General features: G+C 39.5%; 2 protein-coding genes across 3 annotated transcripts; one reads left to right on the top strand and one right to left on the bottom strand.

Moving 5' to 3' along the window:
• Nucleotides 1-1,328: 1,328 nt before the first annotated feature.
• cyth4b (cytohesin 4b) lies at nucleotides 1,329-12,789 on the bottom strand. 2 transcript variants are annotated; one of them, XM_085785621.1, is made up of 13 exons: nucleotides 12,678-12,789; nucleotides 10,513-10,595; nucleotides 10,319-10,383; nucleotides 9,517-9,583; nucleotides 8,693-8,811; nucleotides 8,489-8,569; nucleotides 7,034-7,146; nucleotides 6,616-6,764; nucleotides 4,928-5,039; nucleotides 4,424-4,500; nucleotides 3,817-3,888; nucleotides 3,527-3,681; nucleotides 1,329-2,352 (listed from the first exon to the last, which is right to left on the bottom strand). In XM_085785621.1, exons 1-13 carry the CDS (start codon nucleotides 12,694-12,696, stop codon nucleotides 2,271-2,273), a joined length of 1,194 nt encoding a protein of 397 aa, XP_085641747.1. In that variant the 5' UTR covers nucleotides 12,697-12,789; the 3' UTR covers nucleotides 1,329-2,270. The 2 variants fall into 2 exon arrangements, with proteins under 2 accessions (XP_085641747.1, XP_085641741.1); XM_085785615.1 differs by having other exon boundaries at nucleotides 1,332-2,352; nucleotides 6,616-6,767; nucleotides 7,037-7,146.
• Nucleotides 12,790-14,731: 1,942 nt separating this feature from the next.
• rac2 (Rac family small GTPase 2) lies at nucleotides 14,732-26,456 on the top strand. The gene is made up of 7 exons (XM_085785606.1): nucleotides 14,732-14,818; nucleotides 21,720-21,791; nucleotides 22,680-22,797; nucleotides 23,140-23,202; nucleotides 23,916-24,075; nucleotides 25,511-25,644; nucleotides 25,794-26,456. The coding sequence occupies exons 1-6, from the start codon at nucleotides 14,784-14,786 to the stop codon at nucleotides 25,639-25,641; spliced, it is 579 nt and encodes a 192-aa protein (XP_085641732.1). The 5' UTR covers nucleotides 14,732-14,783; the 3' UTR covers nucleotides 25,642-25,644; nucleotides 25,794-26,456.
• Nucleotides 26,457-26,732: the final 276 nt, after the last annotated feature.

Below are 26,732 nucleotides of genomic sequence, written 5' to 3'. Positions count from 1 at the left end.
ATATTTTAAAGGTGCTTTGAAGAAGGTTTTTTCAATGGGCTGAATTGAAACAGCAGGACCAACACTTAAGATTGTTTTTTGTTTTTTTTTGTTTTTTTTAAACTTCAGTGAAAAATTAAAATGTTTTGGGAGAAAGACAAGATGTTGTCAGAGCTATCTGTCTGTTCAAACGCGATGCATCACTTTGACTGCAGCTCCATCTAGTGGTGACACAGCAGTATATAACTCCAACTTTAATGATGGCGAGTCGGATGTTTGCACTGTACTAAAAAGTGACCACTAGCTGACACCCTTGTCCACCCTCTGCTACGCTAGAGTGTTTGCACTCAAGGGTGGAACCACAGGCATGATGGGAGCTTAGGGTTGGGTTCAGCGGTAGAGGTGAGGATGTGAAGTAGGAGGGTTTCTGAGGGGGTTGTGGTGCAACACTGAAACAGGAAGTCAGCTGCTGCAGGAAGAGGCGTTCTCGCACTAATTTATAGTCTAGTGTTAGTCACACAAAGAAGGGCTGAAAATATGTTGTTTCCTGTTTTAAGTCCATCTCAATAACACTGCTACTGTCCGTTTAACTTTCCTGTCATATCAGAGACGTTTCTGTAAGATTAAGTGACTATAAACAGCCAGAACATCCTCAAAATGTGACACCTCGAAGATACAGATTGAAGAGTTGACCAAAACAAACGTGCAGTGTATGGCAGAGCTGATTTTTTTAAATTTTTTATTCTGACACAAATACAGCTGCATGCTGATCAAAAAAGAAATAGTTTTGGATGTTTACAGTGTATTTTATTCAGGAACATTAAATAAAAAAATGTATCTTAAAGGTGCCATAGACAGACAGGTGATGTTTTGCAAGAAGCAAACAAGTGAAGCTTAATTTGATCATTTCCAAATTAAAATATGACTTTGTTAAAATGCAGATTACGCATTTGTTCTGCCATCTTTTAAAATGTTTACATTCATAATTTTAGATCATAATGTAATAGCAAACCACGAGTTGGTTGATGTAGGAAGCCAAAGGAAGCTGGTCTAAAACCTGTGAAAGTCTGACCAAATGGTTTAAATGAGATGGTTTCAGAGCTTGTGTATATGATATGCATTAAACCACAAAGGTGTAGGTGTTGGTGCTTCAAGTATCACAAAAAAGGATATGAGCATATCAACACAGATCGTGTCAACATACTCAAAATACGGAAGTGAGGTGTGGTCGTATGGTTACAAAGTGCACTCATCTGAAAAACACAGCTGTTGATCTGCCCTTTAAACCAAAATCTGGATCCAGTCTAACATGTAAACAGGCCCAGAATACTTTTTTTTTTTTTTTTTTACTTTTTTTATTAAATAATTATTTCATCAGATAGATCAAAACACATACAACATTTACAATAATACATACTACAGTGTATGAAGTATAGAAGTTACAGTGGCTTACAATGTAAGTACAGCTAAAGTTATTAACACACAAAAATTGACCTATTGCATATTGCACTTGAAAATTAAGTGATGCACTAAAAAAAAGAAAAATCAGGCCTCTACATTTCAATGTAAATGTCATATAAAGTATTTTGTCATATTAAGTATGACAAATTATGAAGCAACCAACAGAGTGAAATTTATGTACAAACTTAAGTATTTTATTAGCAAATATCTTAAGACAACATCCAACCTAACCATCCAACCTTACCTTTGTTAAAATGTAAAATCACTGGACAGAAAGAAGATTGTTTACTCTTACTGTATTTGCCAGTGGCTGTATCAAAACCTTGTGAAAACTGAGAAAGACACTGCCTTTTTTTTTCATAGCATTATAGGAACTGCTGAGACGTCACATGCGTGATTTGTCTACAGTAGCTGATCCCAGGAGCTATATCTCTTCTCTTCTCTCTCACCATGCAAAAAGTGTAAATATGCAACCATGTCTTCAGCAATTATGCAAACAGAAAAATACAAATTACACAACATGTACCACGAAAGAGATTTCACTAACACCATATTGTGGACATATGATCTGTGGCTTGTCACGTGAACAAAGAGGGCAACAAAAACGAGTCCATGTTTTTCACCTTTGACACTGTTAAGCTCAGTCTGTAAAAGGAGAAGTGGAAAGAGAAGTCCCACTTTTAGCTGAAACGCATCTCGTCAGTGTCAGTCTGTCTGGCCATCAGTGTCCGCACTCAGTTGCACTGCACTGTTGCACAGTGTTTAATACAACTGTAAAGGGGGCGCAGGTAAACTTTCGTAGGCATACAGTAGAGAGAACAGTGGGCAGCTCAGTCCTGAGGCGCCTGGTTTATCACCTTCTTCTTACGGACAGAGACCAAGTCGTAGAACGGGTCTTTGGTGATACTTGCTCTGTTTGAAGTAAAGGAGACACAACCAGCAATATTAGTAAATGTGTGTGTGTTTAACTATTTTCAATTGCTGAGGACATTCTTGCATGACTTGAAAGGACTGTTTGAATGTGAAGATCTTGTTTTGGTTGGTTGGTGAGGTTAGAATTAAGGGCTACACTATCTTAACAAGGGTCCTCACAAGTATAGAAAGACGTGTGTATGTGTATGTAAAGTGTGTATGTGTGTACATGTTTTCCTGTGATCGTGAGGACATATGGTTTTAAACAATTGTTGGTTAGAATAAGCCTTAGATTGGGGTTCAGGATAAAGTTAGGATTGGTACTTAATGATTCTTGCATGACTTGAAAGGACTGTTTGAATGTGAAGATCTTGTTTTGGTTGGTTGGTGAGGTTAGAATTAGTTTGGGGGTTAAGGGCTACGCTATCTTAACAAGGGTCCTCACAAGTATAGAAAGGTGTGTATATGTGTATGTGTATGTAAAGTGTGTATGTGTGTACATGTTTTCCTGTGATCGTGAGGACATATGGTTTTAAACAATCGTTGTGAGAACATTTGAGGTTCAGGTTAGAATTAGCCTTAGATTGGGGTTCAGGATAAAGTTACTGTAGGATAGGTAGTTAATGATACTGTAATTGGGCCGCCGTGTGGCGCAGTGAGTTGAGCAGGCGTCATATATGCAGAGGCTATAGTCCTCACTGCATTGGGCCCCGGTTTGAATCCCGCATTGGGCAGCCCTTTACTGCATGTCATTCCCCCTTTCTCTGCCTCCCCATTTTCTGTCTCTCTCAACTATGCTATCAAATAAAGGTGTAGACCAACTCTGTAGTCCTTCTCGGTTCTTTAGAGCACTTCAGTGGCTTTCAGCTCATTGTTTAAAAAATGTCTTTACTGTTTTGATGATTCTTAGTGTGACCATCATTTCCCCCATAAAGTAATGTATAACCTACTAACAGCAGACAGATAAAAAAAAAAGAAAAAGCTTAGGCTTCGGGATAAAGCTAATTAGAGCTAAATATTAGCTTAAGTGCAGCAGTGCTTTTCTTCACCCCCAATCTCTCTAATAACTATCTATGCTGATTATCATGTGAGTAATTATCATGTGTCTAGTTGTGCTCTACTTTGTGTTGCTATTTGCCCAATCATGCACATGTACACACGCTCGCAGTCTGACCTGATGGCCTCGATCCAGGAGTCTCTCTCCTCTGCACTGGCAGCACAGATGGTGTAGGACTGATGTTTCCCTTCCACCACTCGGCCGTCCGTCTCTGTTTTACATGCTTTGATCTTCTGCCCTCGACTGTTTGGGTTGTACAGTTCCAGGCAATACTAGATGACACAGGAATCATATGATAATCATTTTCCAAGCCTCTCTGTAGATCCATCGGTACATTGTTAAATTTGGTTTAGTTAGATTTTCAAACATGTTTCTGATAAGAGAAAGCACAGCTTGTCGAAACTTACCGGTTTGCGGGGATATGGCGCTTCTCTCACACAGAGGTTCTCCAGAGGGATGATGCCTCTGGGCTCTTTATCCTGCACACACATTGAAAAGAGATGGACAGCATTAGTGCTTGTACAGTATCAGGAGAGCAAGAAGAAAGAGGGTTTCAAGGGACAAACAACAGAGGGTGTCATAATACTGTACAGACTGTGATGCCCCTTGAGGCTAATTTGGGATTTGCAACACTGGGTTATTCAGCTAAGAAACAACCTGTCAACCTTTTCTAATCAGCCACCTCTACAGTTAAGTTCTGGTTTGACTTTCATAGCTACAACTTCTTGCCACCAATATGAACAGAAACCTGTATGTGGTTAAAATTACAGACTGCGTGAGCTCTGCCATGAACCATCACTATTTATCGCGCGGGTTTTGCAGCAAACAACTTAATTATAGACCACAGGAGTTCATTTTAAGCATCTGTACAAATGACTGTTAAGTGTGTATTGCCATGTATTGTCTTTATGTTGAACACAGTCTTCATGTCACTTGTGGACAAAGGGCTTGATAGACTTTTGTGTGTATTTCATTTGCTGAAGTGACATGGGGGGAGCAGTGGGGAAGCCTTACAGTGGTGAACTCAAAGTAGTAGAGGCAGTTGTCCGTCAGGATGAACCATCTCCTCTTCCACGTCTTCACTCGGCCTCCTGAGGGACAGAAACAACAACAAAAAGAAAAGTGCAACTTTTTAGAGATTACAAAAATTCAAAAGTTGTGTCAGTTCATGACAAGCTGACCGACATACAAATACTAGAGGTTTTTTGAGTGAAGTTGAACTTCGGTGTTTACAACCCCTATGATGCTGTGCGGTTTGCGTGCACATGCACAAGGGTATGCTCCAATATTGGGTCATTTTCTCTGAACTTCCTCTCTACTTTCCTGTTTTTAAACCTTATTTAGCAGATGTAATATAGCACAGCAGCAAGAATCATATTTAGACCTTTATATTGGTTCTTTCAGGTTACATTTGTGATGGGATAGGGTTAATAGATTGAATGGTGTGGAAATTTGGTGTTCGCATGTCATGGTTGTTTGTAACTATTCATAAAAAAGTATGTAAGTGTTGTGTTTTACCAAGTTTGAGGAGCCAGCCTTCTCTGTCAGGGTTGAAGAATGTGTGAGTCAGATCATTCCCATCATCTTCTGGTATTTTGAAAGGTTCATTGTGGATGCTCTCATACAGTTTCTGAGTAGGAGGTAAAAGAAAAAAACAAATGAAACATGAAAAAATGGGGCACCATTTAATGTCTGGCATCATCTGCTGAACACAAAAAATCAAGAAATGCTAAAAGTGTTAAGATGCAGTTATTCCATTCACTCATTCTGAGACCCCTAATGTGTGTGAGCGTGGGAACTTTTATATGTTCACATGTCTTTAACCCAACAGCTGCCCACAGTCTGGGACACTGTTTGCCATTATCACCTCCCACGGGTAACTGTGACCTACAGGTGGAAACACTGGCACAATAAAAACCTGGATGTGGTTATAAATGTGTGTTTCTGTTCCAGATGATGCGGTGTTTGTGAGACAGTGGTGAAAGCAGGGAAAGTACTGTCTGGTCCTGAAAAGTGTATCTGTGTTTAATTTTGACATTCATTTTCTGTTTCATTTTTAAAATATCGAAAATATACAGTATCCGCATCTGAAATCCCGTGGTATGCATAAACTATTATTCTAGGAAAGCTAACCTCTAAACTGAATTTTCTCCAACCAAAATTGGTCATTCATCAGGAGCAGCTGGTGGTGGCTGTCGCTGGATACAACCCAACGTTGTCTTTACAACATAAGAGGTTATAAATACGCCCTTGGAACTGAGTTTCTGTTATCGGAAAATGATGTAAGCTAGTTTACTCAAATAGAGGAAAAGCTGCTGACTACAGAAATTAACTTTGATGCTGAACTCTTTCGATTTCCCATAGATTAGCTAATGAAATGCTTTTAGTGCTAACCTTGGCTATGTAGCATTAGCCAAATTTAGACACTGCTCCTTTACATGCACATTGCACTGCAGTCGGTAATTTAAATAACACAGTACATGAGTACTTTTTAAGTGATGAAGTCGTATGAGTCATCAAAATTCTCTGGAATTGGACTTTTAGTTATTTCACAATCTATATAAAAGTGAGTTAATGACTGACATGGGCTAAATAGTTACAGTAACTCTGGCTAATAAGGCAACAATGAATCAATCCTAATAATAATTTTTCTTATCTATTGTCCTTGCACAGCTTATTAAACCACATCATGGGGCCATACTGTTGCACTGGGTAATGTGATGATTCTTTATGATGAACACTGCTGCTGTTTATTCTCACTCAATCCCACGTACACCTCCCTGCTGCCATTAATACTCCTTATAACATCAAATGTGTATTTATCTGGGGTTGAAAATAGTCCCCAACTAATATTAATATTTACTGTTGGTTGAGTAACATTTGCCACAATCTACAGTTGTTTTGAGGAAATATAAATAACCGTCATTTTAAACAATAAATACCTATTTTTCTGACCATGTTTGAGTGTTTTACATACACTGTTTGGGTCTTCTCCTATAGACAAATACTTTTTTGTATCTTAAGGTTAGTTATTACAAAGACAAAAAAAATACACTGGACTTTGAATTAAGTATTGTACCATGATCTGGCTGTATGGTTAATTCTTAAGGGTAAAAATAGAGGCTGAAATATCAGCTGTGTTGACATCTGGGGTTGATGCTTCCCTGTGTGTTAACTGGATGCTGTGATTGGCTGGGAGTTCTCACCGAGAGCAGATCATTGGGTAGATCCTCTCCGTTGTTGATGCCTCTGTTCATGGAGAAGAATCGCTCCAGGGTGGTCTTGTCCTTCACGTTGGGGTTGTGGAGGCTCGTGTTCAGCATGATTATGGCGAAAGACAGGATGTAGCACGTGTCTGGTGGAAGATGCAACAGGAACACACACAAAAATAAGCAGAAGTTAAAAAAAAATCTGGATATATTTACATATAAACCCATAATATAGTTCACATAGATATAGAGTAGAGACAAAATCTGACAAAAGAAGAAATGAAAGTCAGAAGAACAAACTCAGAGCGATGTTGTGGTCAGTCAAACACATCCACTGCGACGCTCACACAAAAACATTTTCTCACACGTTGAGCTCAGAGAGGAAGTGGACACACGTGTATTTCTTGCAGCTCACCAGTCGACTGGAAGACGTGAGTGTTGCAGTCACAGTAGCGCGTGGCGAAGGCCTCCATCATGCGGTCGATCTTCTGGGCTTCACCAGGCAAACGGAAACTCCACAGAAACTGTCTGTCACGAACACAACACAACATAACAAAATAAGACCTCTACATGACAGACATGCGAGTCCGGAGGTGTGTTTGGACTGGGGCTCGCACGTCCAGAGAATGAGTGTACACAGGAAATGTTATTAATTCAATTCTAGATAATTCAAGAGAGACTTATTGTGACTCTACTTCCTCTGAGTCATGAAACTGGTTGCGATACGAAGCTTCGACCTGAATATTTATTTCCTTATTTCTTAATTCACTTCCGTGGAGTCGGTTGTCTTGCAAGAGACAGATTAACAAAGCCAAAAAGCAATCAATTGATGTTACAACTTTAAATTAACAGTATTTGTCAAGCATTGAAAGCATTTCCCATGATGCAACTTTTCATAGAGAACCAAGTCCTCTGATTTCATGAGTCTGACTGAAATGATGACGTGTTCTTGCTTAGGGTCACTTTCTTTCCATCCACTACACCAATCTCTATAAGAAACTCTAACTAAAGAACAGCAAAACTGTGGTCACCTATGGCCTCATTTCATCTGTCTATAAAACCCACAGTCGCACTCTCTTCTTCTGTCGTCATCGCAGATGCGTCTGAACTAACCATGACCTCTCGACTTAATTGAGGACTTGTCTGTAGTGCCGTAACATTTAGTATCTGGTGCTTGTGGTGAATGGTGATTGTTTTAAAGGCTGTGCCATGCTTTTAAACTATCCATGTTATTGAGAAACTTGTGCTGAAACAGGCTGCATTTTCTTAGCCATTGGCATAGTTTTAATTGATGATGGGAATTTGATTGGGGTTTCTACAGTATACTTCCGGAGCAGAAGCAGAAACCTCTGGTTTCACTTTGACGCTCTGTTAGTCTGGTAAATAAGTGCCCACATGTTTCAAACTTCACACCCCCAGTTCGTGGTGCAGGATTTCTGTTATGCAGTCTTAGTGACCAAGATTAGCCTGTTGACATTATCAGGATCCTTATCTCAGACCTGATAAAGTCCCTGCAGAGCCTCAAACAACATCTTCCTCCAGGCTGAGAAGTTCTCTCCATGATGTTTTTTTTTTCTTATTATTTTTTTTTTATCTACATAGAATATCTAAGTACTTTTCTCTTCACTGTTCACAATTTGCCCTCTAACTCTGCCAGCGACTGACACCATGACTTTCCACTGATGTGGTTGCTCATACTGTTTGAGGAAACCCAAAAAGTTTGTGGTTGCTGCTCAATGTTAAGAACAAAGTGACTCTCAGTTTTTTTTTCTGTTTTTACATGATGAACGTCTTCCTCATTTATGTTCCTTGTTATTTAGTGATCATTTGTGTTTGTTATGAGACAGGATGGAGGATGAGGAGGCCTTACCTCAGGGCCTGGACCAGGTTGAGGTCAGAGAACTCATGCAGATCCACAAAGGCCTTCAGGGTCTGGAGGTGGAGCTCCTCCCTGTAGGACAGAGGCGGAGGGAGATGCATGAAACCAGAGTGTCCATCTCGTTGGTTCCTTCACCCCTCTTTCTTCCTGAGTATCTCGTCTTTCTCTTCCCCCTCTTTTACCTTCCTAACTCACCTTTCTCCAAGAAACTCTCCAATTGCCGTCTTGTTGAGTCCCTCCTCCTTGTAGAGGAAGTCAGCGATGGACTGAGCGCCTCCATCCAACAGCTTGTTCTCCACCAGGTAGTTGATGCCCTGCACACACACACACAAACACAAACACATGCAGACAAAGCAAAGTGTTGCTTAGCATTTTTTTTAAAAGTTTTATTACATAGCGCTCAAGACGCACACTTCCTATTGTGCTGTGGTTCAATGTGTTGAGTTTAAGTTTCAGAATGATCTCATCGACAGTTGGTAAAACCAAGCGATCTTGCCATTTCTGTAATCCTAATTCCTTAAAACCAATCTCTCTTCCTCTTTCTCCTCTGCCTGAGGGGCTGACGGGGAAAGGAAAGCATGATTCAAATTTGTTCTTGAAATAAAAAAGAAAGATCCGGTTGCAGGAACAACCAATGCAATGTTATATTATCCCTAGTAACTCACATAAACTAAAGAGATGTGAAGTTAAACTCTAACTCTAACCAAAAACACCAAGAGTAACCTTCCTTTTTCAAAAACCCAAACTGGTACTGTTATGTTGTTGTATTTGTTGATGCAAACATTTCTGTTCCCAACAGTGACAGGCTTGACCTGCCACTGAAACCACTGAAAGTGCGATCTGGGCCTGTGACAGTGTCATTTCGGGGAGTCTCAGCAGCTCCATTGTGGTGTAGGACTTCCTCCTACGCGACAAGAGGGCTGCTCGCTAAAGGTGCTCAGTCGACATGTGGTGGTGAAGCTTTTCATGATTTACGTCTTTAAGGTCGACTGACTGACTAGTACATGACATGAACTCACCTTCTTGGGGTCCATGTTGAATTTCTTCTTTCCATTTGAGAACTGTTTGCTCTTCTCTATTGTCTTGCTGCAGGTAAAGCATAATAAGCATGCATGATTAACTGAATAAATTATGCTATACATTGCATACACTTTAGTTTATTGAGGGCACCTATAGGTGTATATATATCATTCTTAGCTGCATGATGTTTATACAGGTGGTTTTATAGAGATGTTGATTCAACTGTATGATCATTGTGGAAGCTGTTGTTTGTAGTGCTGTGTCACTGTGTTGTGACTAAATATACTGTATTTGTATTGTATAACACAAACTGCAGCCACCATAATGGCCATACAGTTAAATCAGCAGCTCCCTAAAACACTTTCAATGAGACCAGACTATAGACTATAGGGTTTCTGGCAGGCTGTACCTAATAAGGTGTATATTTTGGAAAATATGTGCGTGGATATGGATGTGTGTGCTCTACTCCACTATTGTATTTTGGAAAATATTCCATCAGTTATTTATCTATATTCCAATTTTTTAAGTGAAATAAATCCACAATCTCAAATTGTCAGTGCCCTTTTCAAGTTAGCATCAGTATCATGAACTGAATGATTGTGGAGACCAATTGTTTAATGAAAAGCTACAGCATGGTGCTGATGATTTTGAGTCCATGTTCTCGGTGTGGTTATATAAAACTTCTTATAGGAGCGCCAGGTAATGTGGGAGGTGTATGAAAAGGTCTATAAAAGTATCACTGGTTTGTATGGTACTGTAGGTGTTTAAACAGGTGCGGGGCTTCCCCAGAGTCAAACTCACTTTTCCTCTGCAGACTCGAAGCTGAGTATTTCTGCCATCACATCGTCTATCTGCAACTTTAGCTTCTGGAAAGAGCAGAATGTAAGACAAATAATTAATAATTGTTAGCTCAGCCTTAGAAGCAGGGCAAGCAACAGAAACATCAAGATATTGTGGTGTCTGACTAACTGTCCATATGAGCTCTTGTGTGTTACCTGGATATCGTCCAGAAGGTCGTCCTTATACGTCCTTATGCTCTCAATCTCCATCTTCTCGTCTGCTGTAAAATCTGAGGAAACTGTTGAGAGATCAGGACAAAAAAAACAAAGAACATTAGCACAGATTCTCAGAAACTCAGCACATTTCTCAGTTATTCTTCACATTTAAAATAAGCAACACAGCTTTCTTCAAATACATTTTTGAAAAGATGAAATCAACTATTATGACCTCATCATCCACTATAGAGTCTATAGTGGATGATGAGGTCATAATAGTCCATGTCATCATAGAGTAGGCTTCCTTCAAGGTAGAAAGTGAATCAGGCTGATATCACCTTTTGTGTCGGCTTCTCTACTGTAAAGTAATTTGAATAAAAATCTGCATGAGATATCACTATATTCACAGACAAACCACAGAGGAAGAGAGGTTTCTCTGGAAAATGTGTGAGACAGGTGTTGTGGTTTTTTTCTTCCTTTTTTTTCTTTTCTTGAAAAACACACACTTGGATATTTGCATGCAAAAACACACTGATCTATATTAAAACTAAAGAGGTTCCTGTCAGGTCTCATGTGAAAGCTAATGTCTTGACACAATCATGATATGTCATCATTTTTATCATCATCACCATCGATTCAAAAGTTGGCCGGTTGCTAGGTTATCTCCGCAACACATAACATTACCATCGGCAACCAAGTAAAACTACATCCTACACTGGTTTCTGTATCAACAATCCCACGCTGTCACTGGATTTATTGATGAGGTAAAGTTCCCTAAATGTGATAATGCAATCATGACGGCCTGAGGCCATTTTTAGATCATGGATTTCCATTGGTGTAAATGGCAACAAACCCATCCATCCATCCAGTAGCATTACAACATCCATCCATTACAAGGTGCAGGGTTAAAGCTGCAATATTACTTATTGTTTGTCTCACACACTTCAATATCCAGCAGCATATGCCAACTCTTGACCCACCAATGTTACAGCCTGATGTGTTCGGGTTAAAAACTCATTGCACAAAGGATTTGTTTATTGCCAAATGACTTATTTGCAGGTGGCTTACTGTGTTTTAGAAGCGTAGCGGTGGGTTGTGCATGTGGGTAAAGATAGAAAGCAGCAAGCAGAGAGATAGAGACAGAGAGAGACAAATAGGTTCCCATGAGACAAAAAACAGAAGTAATATAAATGTACATGTATCTCTGAGTGGCAGAGACGGTGTCACGTTGAAACACAGCCAGAACTGACAACTCCACTCATCTCACACAGGTATAGGCACAGAGACATGTCGGAGTAAAAGTCTGACAGCAATGAAAACAAATCTGCAGCAGTAAAAGTCAACAAAATGGTGACTGCATGGCAACAATGTACTTGTATGTGTTTTTGATGATGATGTGACCACAGCACTTCCACTTCCCCACCCTTCCTCTCCATCTGTTTTGTGCAACCAGCTGATGTCATAAGCCCTCAAACTCTTCTCGTCACTTTACATCATTTACTGTAGACTTTAGGTCCAAATATAAAAAACAAAGTTATTTGACCGTTTTTGACTATTTATAAGTGGATTATTTCAACCTGTGTCCAAAGATAGCAGCATCTGCTTTTAACCTGTTAGTGGTGATGATGCGGTTCAGTGAGATAGGAGTGTGAACGCTGCATCAGTGCATCGCTTCACTACAGGGTGCAGAACGTGATATGTGCGACCCTGAACAAGACAATTCAATATCTGCTTCCCTGACAGGGAACCAACAGGTCACACTAGAAAGAATACAATTAGCTTTTACCTTATTTTATTTTTTCAAATGTCACAGCTTTTTCTAAATTAGACAGCTGAAAGTGACCAGATGGATGCTAAGATAAATGACAGTGTATTAATGACTACTAATTAGGGTTGGCCTATTATAAACATTGAGTTATAATCACAGGTTGATTTACTCATTCATTCAGAATTAGGATAAATTCAAAGGCAATAGCCTATAGTGATAAAATGTCATAAAGCCATCTCATTCATCAGCTTATCGAACAGAATAACTAACACAAAAAGAAAATACAACTTTTACAACAGTTTTCAAGTCTTGGTGGAGATTTGAAATCAAAATGTACAAACATTTGAGGACCATCAATTTAAAAAAAATACAGACGGTAAACAAAAAAGGCTCTTACCCATTTGGAAATCAGTCATTTATATCCAATAAGACAGAACACAGAGGCGCAGTATGAAAAGAGTGACATACAGTCAAGATGCACAGGCTGCCTCAGCGCATAGTGAAGTGTCACTTGAATGAAGTAGAGGTTTTCTTTTGACCACACCTCTTCCCCATCCATCACTATGTCAAGCCAGAAAGGAAGGCAGATAGACATTCCTTTCAAAATAAAATGGTCTTTACAACAGAACAAATAACCGTAGTGGTCCAAAGTGGTAAATAACACAGGCTTTTAATTTGTAATTGAGAATGTTTTTTTTGACAAACACTGGTACTATAGCACATATTCAAGTCTGCTGTAACTATGATGTTGAAACTATGAGTGGAAGTGACAGGGAGTGTTTTGAAATCTGCACACAAAACCCAGCTCGTCCAGGAAGTACATTTTGAAAGCTCAGACTCGCATCACACGGTGTGAGTGAGCATCGAGCCTCTTGACACTTATCAGACGCTGCTGAAAATATTGACCAGACTGTGTTTTATGTTCATACTTTAACGCCAAACTAGACACTTTTATTTCCGTAGGCGTCTTCACTTCACTCTTCCCTTGTTCTGCCTTTTTGTGTGGACTCAGTGCGGCTGACTTGACAGCTGAAAGCTGGCTGAAAAGCAGAAGTCTCATGGGGTCAAAGTGGGTGGTATCGCATCCAGAATCCTGAACAGTATCTAATGTCACTGGATCATCGGCCAAATTACTCAAGTACAAATACAACCTCATCAATAAAGGGATATGAGTAATGAATAGATAACTCATTAGAAAAGGATGAGCCAGTTACTGCAGGAACAGTTTTTACGTGACAGACAGATTCAGACAGATAACAGCATTAAATCATGTTAATTGATCAGGTTATTTCAGGAGGGTCACATGGTCAGTCTAGTCTGATGATCTAAAACCAAAACATTTTCTTTTATCTTAGTAGAGATCGCAAATTAAAGTTAAATTTAATTCAAATTAAAGTAAGAAACAAACTAGTCCAACAAACACTTCCTCTGCTGCTTGAGTTGAAAAATTCATGACAGAAACAATGCTGAGGCGACATCTAGTGGTGAAAAAACTGTATCACAGCTGTTGAAGAGAAGATGCATTTGTGTGCTACTGTAGTTTACTTTCCTCCTTAAAAAAAATCATTTTACAAATTACAATTAAACTTCAACTAAATTCAAAAAGGTCAAAAGTTTACAATGCACTTGAATGTCCGGGTAAAAAGGAAAAAAAGAAAAGAAAAGCAAAAATATGTGGAAAAACCAGAAATTATAGCAGGAAACATGTAAGAAGATGCTCAACAGGAAGTACACAAACTGTTGTGCTGCGCATTTCTACATTACACTTCGTAATGTCTTTGCTAAGATTCACGGCTACATGCTAAAGCTAGCATTGTGCTTCAAGTGTCAAGAAGATTAAACTAAATAATAATGATAGTCAATAATAAATAATCAATTTCCTTTTTCGAATGAAAAAAAACACAAATTTATTTCAGAATTTGATTCTCATCTACATTTGTGAGTTTGTAGTTGATTCCGGTTGATTTCCATTTTTATCACTTTACAAATTAAAATCAATTCATTTATCATTGGCTCTGATACAAACATGCATGCAAATATCTCTTTCTCTCTCTCTCTCTCTTGTTCTTGCTGCATGATTGCAAAAGGAGGAAGTTTTAAATAAAGTCCAGCGCTATTATTGTCAGTGCACCACCTCCTCCCTTTCAAAACCCTTCATGAACATTTCACAGCTTTTAATCAGTTGCAACAGAGACTTCTTATAACACCTCATTTATTCTGTATTTTACACCACTTGGCCTATGTTGTTTGCATAAGTTCCGTTGTTTAGAAGCAGCAGCGACTCAAGCAAACACAACAAAACAGGAAGAAGAGATGTGTGCAAAAAAAAATAAAAAATGAAGGAAGAGACACTGAGAGAGAAAAAGAAGTAGCCGAGGGAGGGAAGTGAGGGAGGTGTGTAACAATTTCCTGTAGTTGCATGCTGCTCTGCGTCTCTGCACCTTCCTCTCTGAGTCTGTTTCTGTCAGGGTGAAGAGCAGCAGACGAAGCTGAGCGGAACAGGATGCAGGCTATCAAATGCGTGGTCGTGGGAGATGGGTACGCCATTTATTTCTACTTTATCTACATTGTTATAACTTAAGCTGCCACAAAGTTGTTGATACATGAACAGTTAACGGACCTGATGAATGATGAGGGGGTGGTTTGGCCCCCAGGCTCTGGATTTTGCATTTGATAGAAACGTCAACGGTTTTCTGATCAACCTCGAGTGACAGTTTGCTCAACTTCCGCAGTGATGTGGCTTTTTAGTCTCTCACAAAACTTGAGGCTTGCTGTTCTCTTAGACGCGCTGAAGAACACAGGGGCTGTCCAGGGGAGACGTGTAAACCTTTAGGCGTGTGTTTGACAGCGCTGAGCCATAGTCAGCAGCGCTGGATGAGTTAAGTGCAGGCCACAACATGCAGGAAAATGTTGTAAAAGCTGTAAGAGCACACACTCTCACTGGAGATGGAAACCCAAGAAATGCCAAAAAAAAGGTGGTTCATGAAGGAGGTCTTAAGCTCTTAAGTCAAATTTGGATGTTGTGGGTTTTTACACAACTTGGTTCAGTTTCTCAGTACTTTCTGAGAACAAGTTTGGACAACACGTCGTCTACCACATCAGGAAAAAATACCTACTACACAGTTTTTTTTTTTTGGTTCTTGAAGGTGGGGCAAAAAGGCCCGTTGTCATGATGGGGGTGAAACGGTAAAGCGGAAGTACTGCAGTTATAACTGCACAAGAGATGTGTAAACAGATAGAGAAAATTAAACATTTACAGGTCGGGCACAGGACAGGTACAGCCTGAGGTGTGCTGAAGCTTCCTGGTGTTTGCTGAATGTAACACTGTGATTTCAAATCTACACAGCAGCGAAGGAGTGAAGTCTGTCATCACTTCACATAACTCAAATTTTGAAGGTGGACACCTGAATAAACTTCACTATCTTCTTACAAAAACATTAAGCTGTGTCATTAAATACAGCCTGAAAACTTTATTCATTTATATTCAAGTGACAAAGCCCTCAAGTGGCCCTAAAATGAAAGTCTGGCTGATTGAGACTTGAACTGCATTCAACTGTTTCTTGTTTCCTGGTTACTAGAACAGTTGGTGTTGGTTTTGCTTAATCATGAGAGTGGTTGTTTCCCATACCATAATAACCAAGTGTTTGTCACTATGTGTAACCAGGAGGTGCTGTAACTTTATCAAAGTTGTAGTAGCCCCAAGCATGGTTTTATTACCAGATCACAACCAAGTACGACTTGTTCATCCCTGAATTAGGGATCAAAAGGATTGAATTTTAAGATTTCAGTATGGTGTCAGGTCAGGAATCCTGGAGAAAATGTTCTGTCACTGTACTTTAGTGTTTGATTTGGATAGCCAAGCCAGAATGAAGCTCACAATGATGCACCCTGAGGCTTTTATATCTGACTGTGCCTCTGTGTATTCAAGATAAATTCCTGTGTGAGGTTGGATTGCTGTTCTCATGAATTAAAACCACATGAATGGCGAGCTCTTATATCAAAAACACAACCTCATGTGTTCTCTTTAATCACAGTGTTTATCTTGACTGCCAACCAGAACGTGACGCAGATTTCAGTCAAACTCTTCTTCCCATTTTTTTTTTTTTTGTTTTGACCACACCATCAACACATATTTAAGTCATGTAGTTCAGCCGTGCATGCAAACCATGGCATAAATGTAAGGAATGAGAGGGGGGAAATCTGGGCTTCACACCTGTGGAAAACAATTTTGTTTTGGTTCCCCAAGAGGACGTTGTTGAAAAAATGTGTAGTTTAAATGATAGTTTAAACGTCTGAAAAGGCCTTTACAGATGGTCCGTCTGTGAGAGAGTGTGTGTATGAGCTGGATGAGTGCCGAGAAGCTGTCAGTTGAAGTTGTTGGTGCTGGTATGAGTAATTTCTTGCTGTCTGACTTTGTCCCAGTGTGGCACATCGTGTTGCAGGCAGCACCTGCAAACATCCTTTTTCCATGTGTAGCAGCATCTTGATGTTTTTCTTTTTCTACTGTTGAGTTCAGGACACAAGTGGAGCTTTGTGGAGACGGTACAAAACGTTTTCAAAGAAACACAGCAGCTGCACTTTCCTTGCACTGTATATTGTCCACATGTGACTTAACCAGGTGTGAAAAAAAGAGATATAAAGCTTCTATTAACAGATCGAGAAGGGGAAGTTGTTCTCAAGTTGTGAGGAAGTCTGTGTAAATACAAGTAAATGTGCTGCTGATATATAGCCTAGTTACAGTAAACCATATACCCATGTTATATATCAACAATAATTCACTGATTTATAATTTAGCAGCAATAAATATTCATTTTGAAACCCTTAGTCAGTCAGCACAAACTCATGCTGTCCAATAAACGTAGATTAAAATGTATATAAACATATAGAACACATAATATTTCCATTTATTTGACTAATGGCAGAGCCTTGTGGAGGTATGAGGTTTCTTGAAGGCCAACCAGGAAGTCAGCACACGTTTTCCATTTTTGGTATCAAAATTGATAATACTTGTATGTTTTACTGAAGAAGATCATTTTCACAACACACCTCCCGTCCTGTGACGACAACTGCCAGAGGTAAAAAGCCACTAGAAGGCTACAAACAGACGGTTGCTCTTTTTAAAAACAGTTTGTTTTTTTTGAAGACATTGATGATACTTTGAAAGAGTGCATCTATGAATATAACAAGGGCATAAAAGTGAACTATTTTTTTGTGTTTGCTTTGATGAGATCTAGGCCTAACGTCTCCAACAAACCCTGTTATCTCATTTAGCCTGTTAGCAGTTTATACCTGAGTCACGTTAAATAGACACATTTTATGTCATGGAAATAAAGGTGAACATTATTTACACTTTTGTTGACTACATATTTCAGGCTCCTCATTTAAAACCTATTTTAAACACAGTACATGGACTTCAAGGTGAGGGAACGAGAACTAGCTAATGTTGCAGCATCAAATTCCCTAGCTTGAGTCAAGAGATGGCACAAACTGAGATGGTTCTATTATCTTAACTTTTTTTTAAAATCACAATTGAAATGCAGAAATGATTTCATTCACTCAACGACATGTAAATATTTTCCCCCTGAATTTAGGAATGACCAAACACTATAGCCTAAACTATTGATACACAGGTTGTAGTAAACTATTCAAGCATCTTGTCCTGTTAACAATTGAGCTAATCATCTTTTACCTTTTGTTCCTCCCTGAGTAAAATGATGAATTCAGCAATTAAGAATACATTTGTAGTGCTTTTGTTACTGATTAGCACTAGCATACTCCTGACTAGCTGCTGTGTTTGCGTTTACCCTGCTATAGCTACAGTATATTACAGTGACTAGCTCTGTGAAGTATAGCCACTGTGTCACCAAGCCTCTTGCATGTTGTACAGGGTGAAAAGTAAAATATCTAGTAGGCTACATAAAACACAGTAAACCTAATCAGAATGAGCCAAACTAAGCCTTCAGAGACATTAAACATCAGAAGCTAAATTAGAGAGACTACATTTAGGCCTATGTGATAGTGAAGAGAGGACAGACACAGAGAGAGAATGAGTCTCCTTTGAAGAGTTTGCCAAACTAAATCCAGATAAGGTTGGATGGTGTCAGAAGGGGACTGAGAGTTGATGGAAAACCAGATTAAGAGCAAAAAGCCAGAGAGATCAGAGGTGGAAGCTTTTTTTTGTCTTGATAGCTCACTTTGGCTGGTTCCTGTTTTCTGCGCTAACTGAAGCTTCTGAAACAGATCAGTTCCTTTCTGACTCACACACACACACACACACACACACACACACACACACACACACACACAACCACAAAACACATTCACACACTTATGTCTCTACACTAATGGGAGCCTTCACTGACAAAATGCACCCGTTTGGCCCATAACCTCAACTAGCGCAACTTTGACATTTCATCTGAAGTAATCTAGGTGTTGCCTACATGTTAAACCAAATTTGAATCCTGAGAAGTGATGACCTGACATTTTGTCATCAGGCTCAACCTCTGAAACCCAGACGGGTCCTCACAAAGATAGAAGTCCTGAACACCACTAACCACTATTGAGTCATTTTGTTCCTCAGCCATTTTAAAAATGCCAACTTTATGTGACAAAGGCGTTTTTAGACACTGGGTCAGTTCTTAAATTGGTTCTTTTTTACCAGAAAATGTGTGATTTTGATGATTATTTTTGACTTGAATGTACAAATATTATATTACAGTAAAGCCCCTGTACAGACTTTTCATGTAGTGTTGATTTTGGTGGCCCCTGTGGACGAAAGCAGTGGTGTTTTGCTGGAATGAAGACTGCATTTCCTACTGTCATGAAGACGTTTGTCTGGCCGGCGCATGTAGATTTGTTTTGGAAACATCGGAAAGAAGACTGGACCCGACCATGCCTTCCAGACGTATAGAATTAAACTACTTGGAAATAGCGTATCTTCACACGATGGGCTCATTTGCTGTTGTAGGCACATTAGCAGAAACCAGAGACTTTTGCGTATCCAGTTAAAAGCTCCGTACAGGGGCTTTAATTATCATTTTTGTATCTATAAAAGGTGAAGTGTTTGTGTTACTATTATTATTTTTTTGTAGTTTAGAAGGTATGGACACTACTTTTCATACAATGTGTTGTTTTACACTAATTTGACACTGAGATTCAAGTGGATACAGTCTCAATTTCATTCAGTGTTGGGAGCATTAGATAATGGCATTACTGTATATGTGTGGATGAGTACTATGCAAAACAGGTCTGTGGGTTTTTTTTTTCTTTTGTGTGTGTGTTTGTGATTTAACTGACACTTAGAAACCAAGAAAGCAGGTGAAGCCCCAGCTCGTCACTCTGTGTCACACTGGTATCCGTTTAGACAAAACAGACACACGTACAGTATAACCATGTGATTTAATTTTGGTACCTGTGTGTTAAACTTACCACCACATACTGTGACATCAGGTTAATTATACCTGGTTTCTGTTTTCTATGCAGTAAGAGATCAATCTCCCTGACTGTTGGTCAGACCCACGCCCATTAAACGCTTTACTATACACTTTTATTCCCCATGTATATGAGAAATACAACAACAACGACCAATCCAACTTGGACTACAGTAGATCATATTCATCATTCTTGTGCAAGCAAATAATCTGCACACGATCTAATATTAATCCACCAAGTCTTATTGAGGATGGTATTAATAACAACTGTGATACTGTACAGATCAAATATTATTAAATTAGGTATATGTTATGCTTATTTTATTTGATATGGACATCACAAATACATTGAGACGGTTTCAGTGGACAGACCAGATGCTTTAGCCTACTTGGGTGTGTTAGCACATGTGCTACTTTTCAACACCGGTCCATAGGCGGCTATTCTAAAAACACAGAACATACTGTATTATCAACAGTATGAGATAAAACAAAGTGCATGATCAGAACAGTAATATTCTGGAAATACAGAGCATATGATCAGCAAGAGGAAATAAAACTCGCAACAGTAATATGCTGACCTAAAAACACAGAGCACAAGATCAGCGAGAGGAGATGAAGCAAACAGATATGATCGCAACAGTAATATTAGTAACAATGAGAAAGTCTGTATTTATACATGTGAGCATTGTTGTTTTACTTTTAACCATAAAGCACCCTTACTGTAAATAGTTAGGATTAAGGTTGTCCTAACTCTAAACCCTAACTCAATTTGCGGTCAGTTACAGTATAGCTTCATTTGGAGCTTTTATGATCATCATGAAGTTAGTTTTTTCTTTGTAATGACAAGTGACAACAACAAAAGACAAGTGAGACCATCTCACCAATGCTCATGGCTTCTGATTTGTCTCCATCCACTAATGAAGAACATGAGATGTGGTTAAGAGCTCTGGAAAAAGATTGCAAATTAATCTTGAGTAAAGATTATTTTTGTCAAATGTTAACTTACACGAACATTTAATTTATAAATCATCCATAGTTATAATGAACAAATAAACAATCACCCCTGATTCAAACACCAAAATCTTTAATGTGATCTCTTCTGTAATGTTCCACATGTTTGGTAGATAATTGCTGTATTGATTATACCTCAGAGTGAGAGGCTGATTGAGGAAGTAGGTTCTTCAGGGGTTTTATAGGTGGCAGTGAACCACCACCTGTGATTTTGTGTGATTAACAGATGGTTCCTTGAAAATTGGGCACAGTCTGGATCTGCTCGGGCACGTCTACATACATTCACTCTGTGAGCGAAGGAGTAAGACTTACCTGACATTTTCAGACCAAATCAAAGAAAACAAACAATAAAGAAGCAGTCTGTTACATTAGCTAGAGGGAAAACAACACAGCTATAACATTTGGAGATTTGTTTACCTGAGCTCCAGGTTACACCCAGCTTCATAGTTAGTGGGTTTTCTACTGTAGCTGTTCTTTTGATTAATCAGGAAACAGTGTGAAGCTCTTCAGTGTCCTGGTGAAGACGGGGGCACGAGCTCTGGTGTTGTTGATGAAATGCTGACAGCAAAGCTCTGGAACAAAAAATAAGAACAAGGCTAGTTGATACTTGTTTGATCATCTGCTGCACTACACGGCTCTGCAGTCTTCAGCATGTTTCTGGCTGTGATGTCTCGATTTTCAAAAAGAAAAAAAAAGTGGTATTAGCACTAAAACTGCTTTTTCTCTGTAAAGCTGCAGTGACATTTTAAGTCTGAGGTGTGACCGATGTCTTGCATCACTTCCTGTTAGCTCATGGTGGAAAGTCTGTCCTTGTAATGCTATAAAAATAAACAGTAGCCTACATATGTAGAGTGTAGAATAGAAGTGGGACAAAGTTTATGTCTCCTGGTAAAGTCCCATCCACATTTAATCCGTCTCTCACTTCCAGTTTTACTCCCTGAAACAATGTCATTGTCTTCTCATTGTGTCTCTTTGTGTTTTTTACTTGTGTTATTTAGAGCTGTGGGAAAAACATGTCTTCTCATCAGCTACACAACCAATGCCTTCCCCGGGGAGTACATTCCTACTGTGTGAGTATGATGCACACCAACACATCTCATCTCAACTCTCTCTCTCTCTCTTTCTCTCTCTTATAAAGGGCATTTCTTTCTACCTGAAGGTTCACATACTGTAGAAGAGACTCAGTATGACATAACACACACACAAACACAGTAGCAGTACACGTGCACGTGTGTGCCGGTGTTGATGCTGACATGTCCAGGCTGGCAGCAGCAGCAGCAGCAGCAACAGCTGCAGGTTATGAAAACACACTTCTTTCTAAGAGCCTGGCAGCTCAAAACTGAACAGGTACAGGAAGTAGAGAAGAAGAGAGTAAATGATCAACACTGTCCTCCTCACCACCAGTTATTGTTGCTGTGCCCACGAGCAAGGCACTGGTCCTGTGTTTACTTACATTGAATACAGTTCAGTAAAAGAGAATGAAATAAAAAAAAGTTAAGTTGAAAATCTAAAAATCATCTCCAAACCAGACACCGTTAAAGAGAAGAAACATCAGTGTTGGCTCTGTTTTTTTTTTTTAATTTTTAAAGTGTAAACATTTTTTTTTGCTTCTCTGATTCGATGTAAATATGTGACAGATACTTGATGCTACTAAAACAGTTTTACATGAAACTTTTCACAATGATTTCACAAGTCTTTTATTGTCTCATGGAACAAGAGGACATAGCACAGGTCCAGGTTAAAGTGACACACAGAGCTCATACATCAGACTGTAGTGTTTCACTGTGACCACATGGGGGCAGTGATGATTAAATGTTATAATACAGAGCACTGCAGTGGTGAGTTCACTAAAGACACAATGATACACACTTTTTTCCAATCTGAGTGTGCTCAACACAAGAGGATGAAATAATTTGATTGATTGATTGATTGATTCACTGATGTTGCTTGCTCCACAGATTTGACAACTACTCAGCTAATGTGATGGTTGACAGTAAACCAGTCAACCTGGGACTTTGGGATACAGCGGGACAGGAAGACTACGACAGGCTCCGCCCACTGTCTTACCCACAGACGGTAATATAATCACAGACACACAGACATAAATACAATCCACACAAACAGTATCAAGATTAAATTCATTAGACAACAACAACAAAAAAAATCTCCACATGTATGTATACAACACTGCTTCATATTGATGCTATATCTCACTGAAGAAAAGAAAAAAAGCAACAAATCAACTAACTAAAAAGATGTTATAATGTTTCAACATTTTGGTGCAGTTTGAATCAAGTACCCAAACACTCATGTCCACAATCCAAGAGGGAAATATTGCCCCCTGCAGTTAGATGAGGGAACAAACTATTACCCCAGCCCTGATACAAACACTTGACACTCTCTCCCTTATTCATTCAGGATGTTTTCCTGATCTGTTTCTCCCTGGTGAGCCCAGCGTCCTATGAGAATGTCAGAGCTAAGGTGAGTATCGTCTTTAAAGGTGCATCTTTCTAACATACAGTAGCCTATCTATCTAGGAAATCAACAAGTCAACATGCAGTTTCATGAAATCTTGTAACACTGACCACTATGAAGATGTTTTATGAATTGTAAAGAATCTCAGATCATACAAGTCCCAAGGGAATTTAGACTGTAAAGAATCCCAACAGGTAACTGCTGTATTAGACAGAAATTTCAGCACACAGTTGCTCAAAATTTTTAACTTTTACAAACCAGTTAAAAAAACTGGCTCAAAAAAATCAGCATAGTGATTCATTGGCTATTACCCATGATGCCCAGCCGGGTATCAACTAGCTGCTTTGGGAGGCTAAGAAGAGAGAATTTGTGAAAGTTCAAGGAGGCAGTAAAACCATGTAGTCCATTAGTACAGGTCTGAAACTGAAATTTTCACTCAATTTGCAAGGTTGTGTCTTAAACCAGGGCCACTTGATAGAAAAAGACCAATGTGAAACCTTCATCCAATCACAAATCATTTTCACAATTTCAGTTTCAGACCATCGCTTTACCAATTGTCAGGGTGTGGAGAAGACATTGAGTAAAACCCAACAGTTCCCCCACAGAGAAGTAGGCAAATCTCCGACAGCACCAGCTCAGACAGGGCGGATACAACCTGATAGGACTCTAACACTTGTTCTTCATTAACTGCATTTGTCTTTGACTCTGTCCTCTACCAGTGGTACCCGGAGGTCCGTCACCACTGCCCCTCCACGCCCATCATCCTGGTGGGAACCAAGCTGGATCTGAGGGACGAGAAGGAGACCATCGAGAAGCTGAAGGAAAAAAAGCTGGCACCGATCACCTACCCCCAGGGCCTGGCTCTGGCAAAGGAGATAGGTCAGTGACACTCATGGGCGACCGACTCTTAGGGTGAATTCCAGTTCCTATCTTAACCATCAATCTCAACCCTCAAGCTCAACTCTTAATTTTAGTAGCCCTCAAAACCAAGTGTTAAGGGTAATTTTGTTACTTAGAAACGGGACACCCCTTAAATGCAGATACATCTTAGGACACCCCCCCATAACTGGATGTGCTGGGTGATAAGTTTCGTTTTTTGCATACCACGGCTTATTGAAAGGTAAACACCAGCTGTAACTATCGTTAGATAACTCTGCAGCTACGGGTGATGACATTAGCCCAGTCATCTTATAACATTGTATGTATGCTGTAAACAACTTAAAGGGATAGTAGCACAAGTGGGGTTGTATGATCTACAAATAGCCCCTAACTACTTTAATTGCAGTAGAAGACTTTCTGCACTCCTCCCGTTAGCAACGCCAGCGCATAGCCCTGCCCAGAGATTTACAACTTACAGTGTTGTGGAAAGAAACGGCCTAATTTTGTGGCCTAAAAGAGGTTTTACCTGAAAAAAAATACACAGTTCCATTGTTCGCTATAATATAATTTTTTTCCAGCCCCTCAAAGTGCAGGAAAAACGCAGTTTTTATTTGGACCTAACCAACTGCTGATGGGTGGGCACTAACCCTGGGCGGAGGGATACGTGAGTTGGTTAGGTCAGGTAAAACCTCTTTTAGGCTGCGAAAATAGGCCGTTTCTTTGGGTCTGTTCACAACACTGTATGTTGTAAATCTCTGGGCAGGGCTATGGGCTGGTGTTGCTAACGGGAGGAGTGCAGAGAGTCTTCTACTGCAATTAAACTTAGGGGCTATTTGTAGATCATACAACCCCACTTTAAAAAAAATGCTACTATCCCTTTAACAAGTACATTACCACAGAGAAAAATGACCATTTTGTAACTAAATGATAGCAACATGGCTTGTCCGCACCGGCCGGCTATTGACAAAAGATCGTAAATGCAACAATGAGGTAAATAATCCATTAAATGGCCCTAAAGTTAGATAATACAATGGTTTTCATAATATTTATATCTCTATTAACAAAGAAAATACTGCATTCTGGATAGCCCTTGCTCCCAAGGGTGGTGTCGGAATATCTCAATATTGAGGGCTATACAGCTTAACTTGCCCCTCAACTTAATTTTTCTGAGAATCGAGACAGCACTAGCACTAGCGGGAGCACACATTTTTGAGATTGAGGGTCGACATTGAGGGTTAAGAGAGGGTTTTGTTTGACAGTAGACAGTAGTTTGTGGCTCAGGAGGTAGACTGGGTTTTCCAGAAGGTCGGTGGTCCAATCCCAGGCTCTTCCAGTCAAAGTATCGTAGGCCACTATTGTGCAGGAAGTGTGCAGCACCATAGTTTAGAGACTAGAAAAGCTCCAAATAAATGCAACTCTTTTTTCACTCCTATAGATGCAGTGAAGTACCTGGAGTGCTCGGCTTTGACCCAGCGTGGTCTGAAGACTGTGTTTGACGAGGCCATCCGTGCCGTTCTCTGCCCCCAGCCCACCAAGGTCAAGAAGAAGCCCTGCTCTCTGCTGTAGATGGTAAGACCGACATCAACAGAAATAATCATTGAGAAGTCGTGTTGAATGAGTGAGGAAGGTCATGAGTGCAATTCAACCATTCATCTGCTTTTCCTGAATCTTAACCTCATGCACCAACTTCTACATGTGTGTGGTCTTCATTGTTCTAGGTTCCTCCAGGACCAGAGAGAAGACGCAAAGAGATTCAGACGGTTGAACCCAGGTTATTAGAAAATGAGAAGAGCATTTGAAACTTTGAATGTTTCTAAAAGAAAAATAAAACTAGATTTTCCACTAGTTAAAAAAAAAAGAAAAAAAAGCAGTGATAATAAAATGGTACAATATTTTCTGTACAGAATAGTCTATGACTGAATTATAAAATGCATAATATAGGCAGCACCAGGTTGGACTGCTCTGTAAAACATCCCATTTTATCAGAATGAATCACTAAACTTGGAAGCAACAGACTGTCCCTCAGACTGTCACACACTATACTATACTGTAGATTCACCTGCAGCTTCACCCAGTTTACCACAAGTCCTGCACACGTGTCACTGCCCTTTGTGGAGCTCACCAGTATATAAAGTGTCCTGTGCAGCTTTAAATGATGATAATACATGTAAATGCGTGAAAACATGGAGTTACAATGGGATTAATTGATCATGTGCTATACAGCTGTTGTTCTGAGAGTGATGAACAATGATTAAGAATAAGGATCAGGAATGTAGGTTTGTATGAGCAGGAAGCTGAACAATGTTATATTTCAATAAAAGTTATTAACAAATGTGTTTTTTGTTGTGATATTAAAATAAAATGAAAGAATCTTTAACCAAGTTGAACGTCTCCAAAACAAGATGTTGTGTTTTCAAAGTCGACTACCGACTGTTTAGGAAAGTCAGGATCAAATATTTGGTTTCATGACTTTGCAATTCTTGAGGGAGAGACACCAGGACTATTAGAAATTGTATAAATATGAGACAATTATGAATATTCAGAGCCAATGTAGGAGGCACTGGGTTCTTCATAGTGGAAAGTAAAGGCCCAGATCTGAGACAGGTCTGTCAAGTTTAATCAGTTACATTTACTTTGGCTCTGGTCATGACAGAATA

This window comes from Trachurus japonicus, chromosome 1 (genome assembly GCF_045865225.1).
Source record: "Trachurus japonicus isolate A0001 chromosome 1, Traja_1.0".
Classification (NCBI taxonomy): Eukaryota; Metazoa; Chordata; class Actinopteri; order Carangiformes; family Carangidae; genus Trachurus; species Trachurus japonicus.
This window is presented reverse-complemented; position numbering and strand designations above follow the sequence as displayed.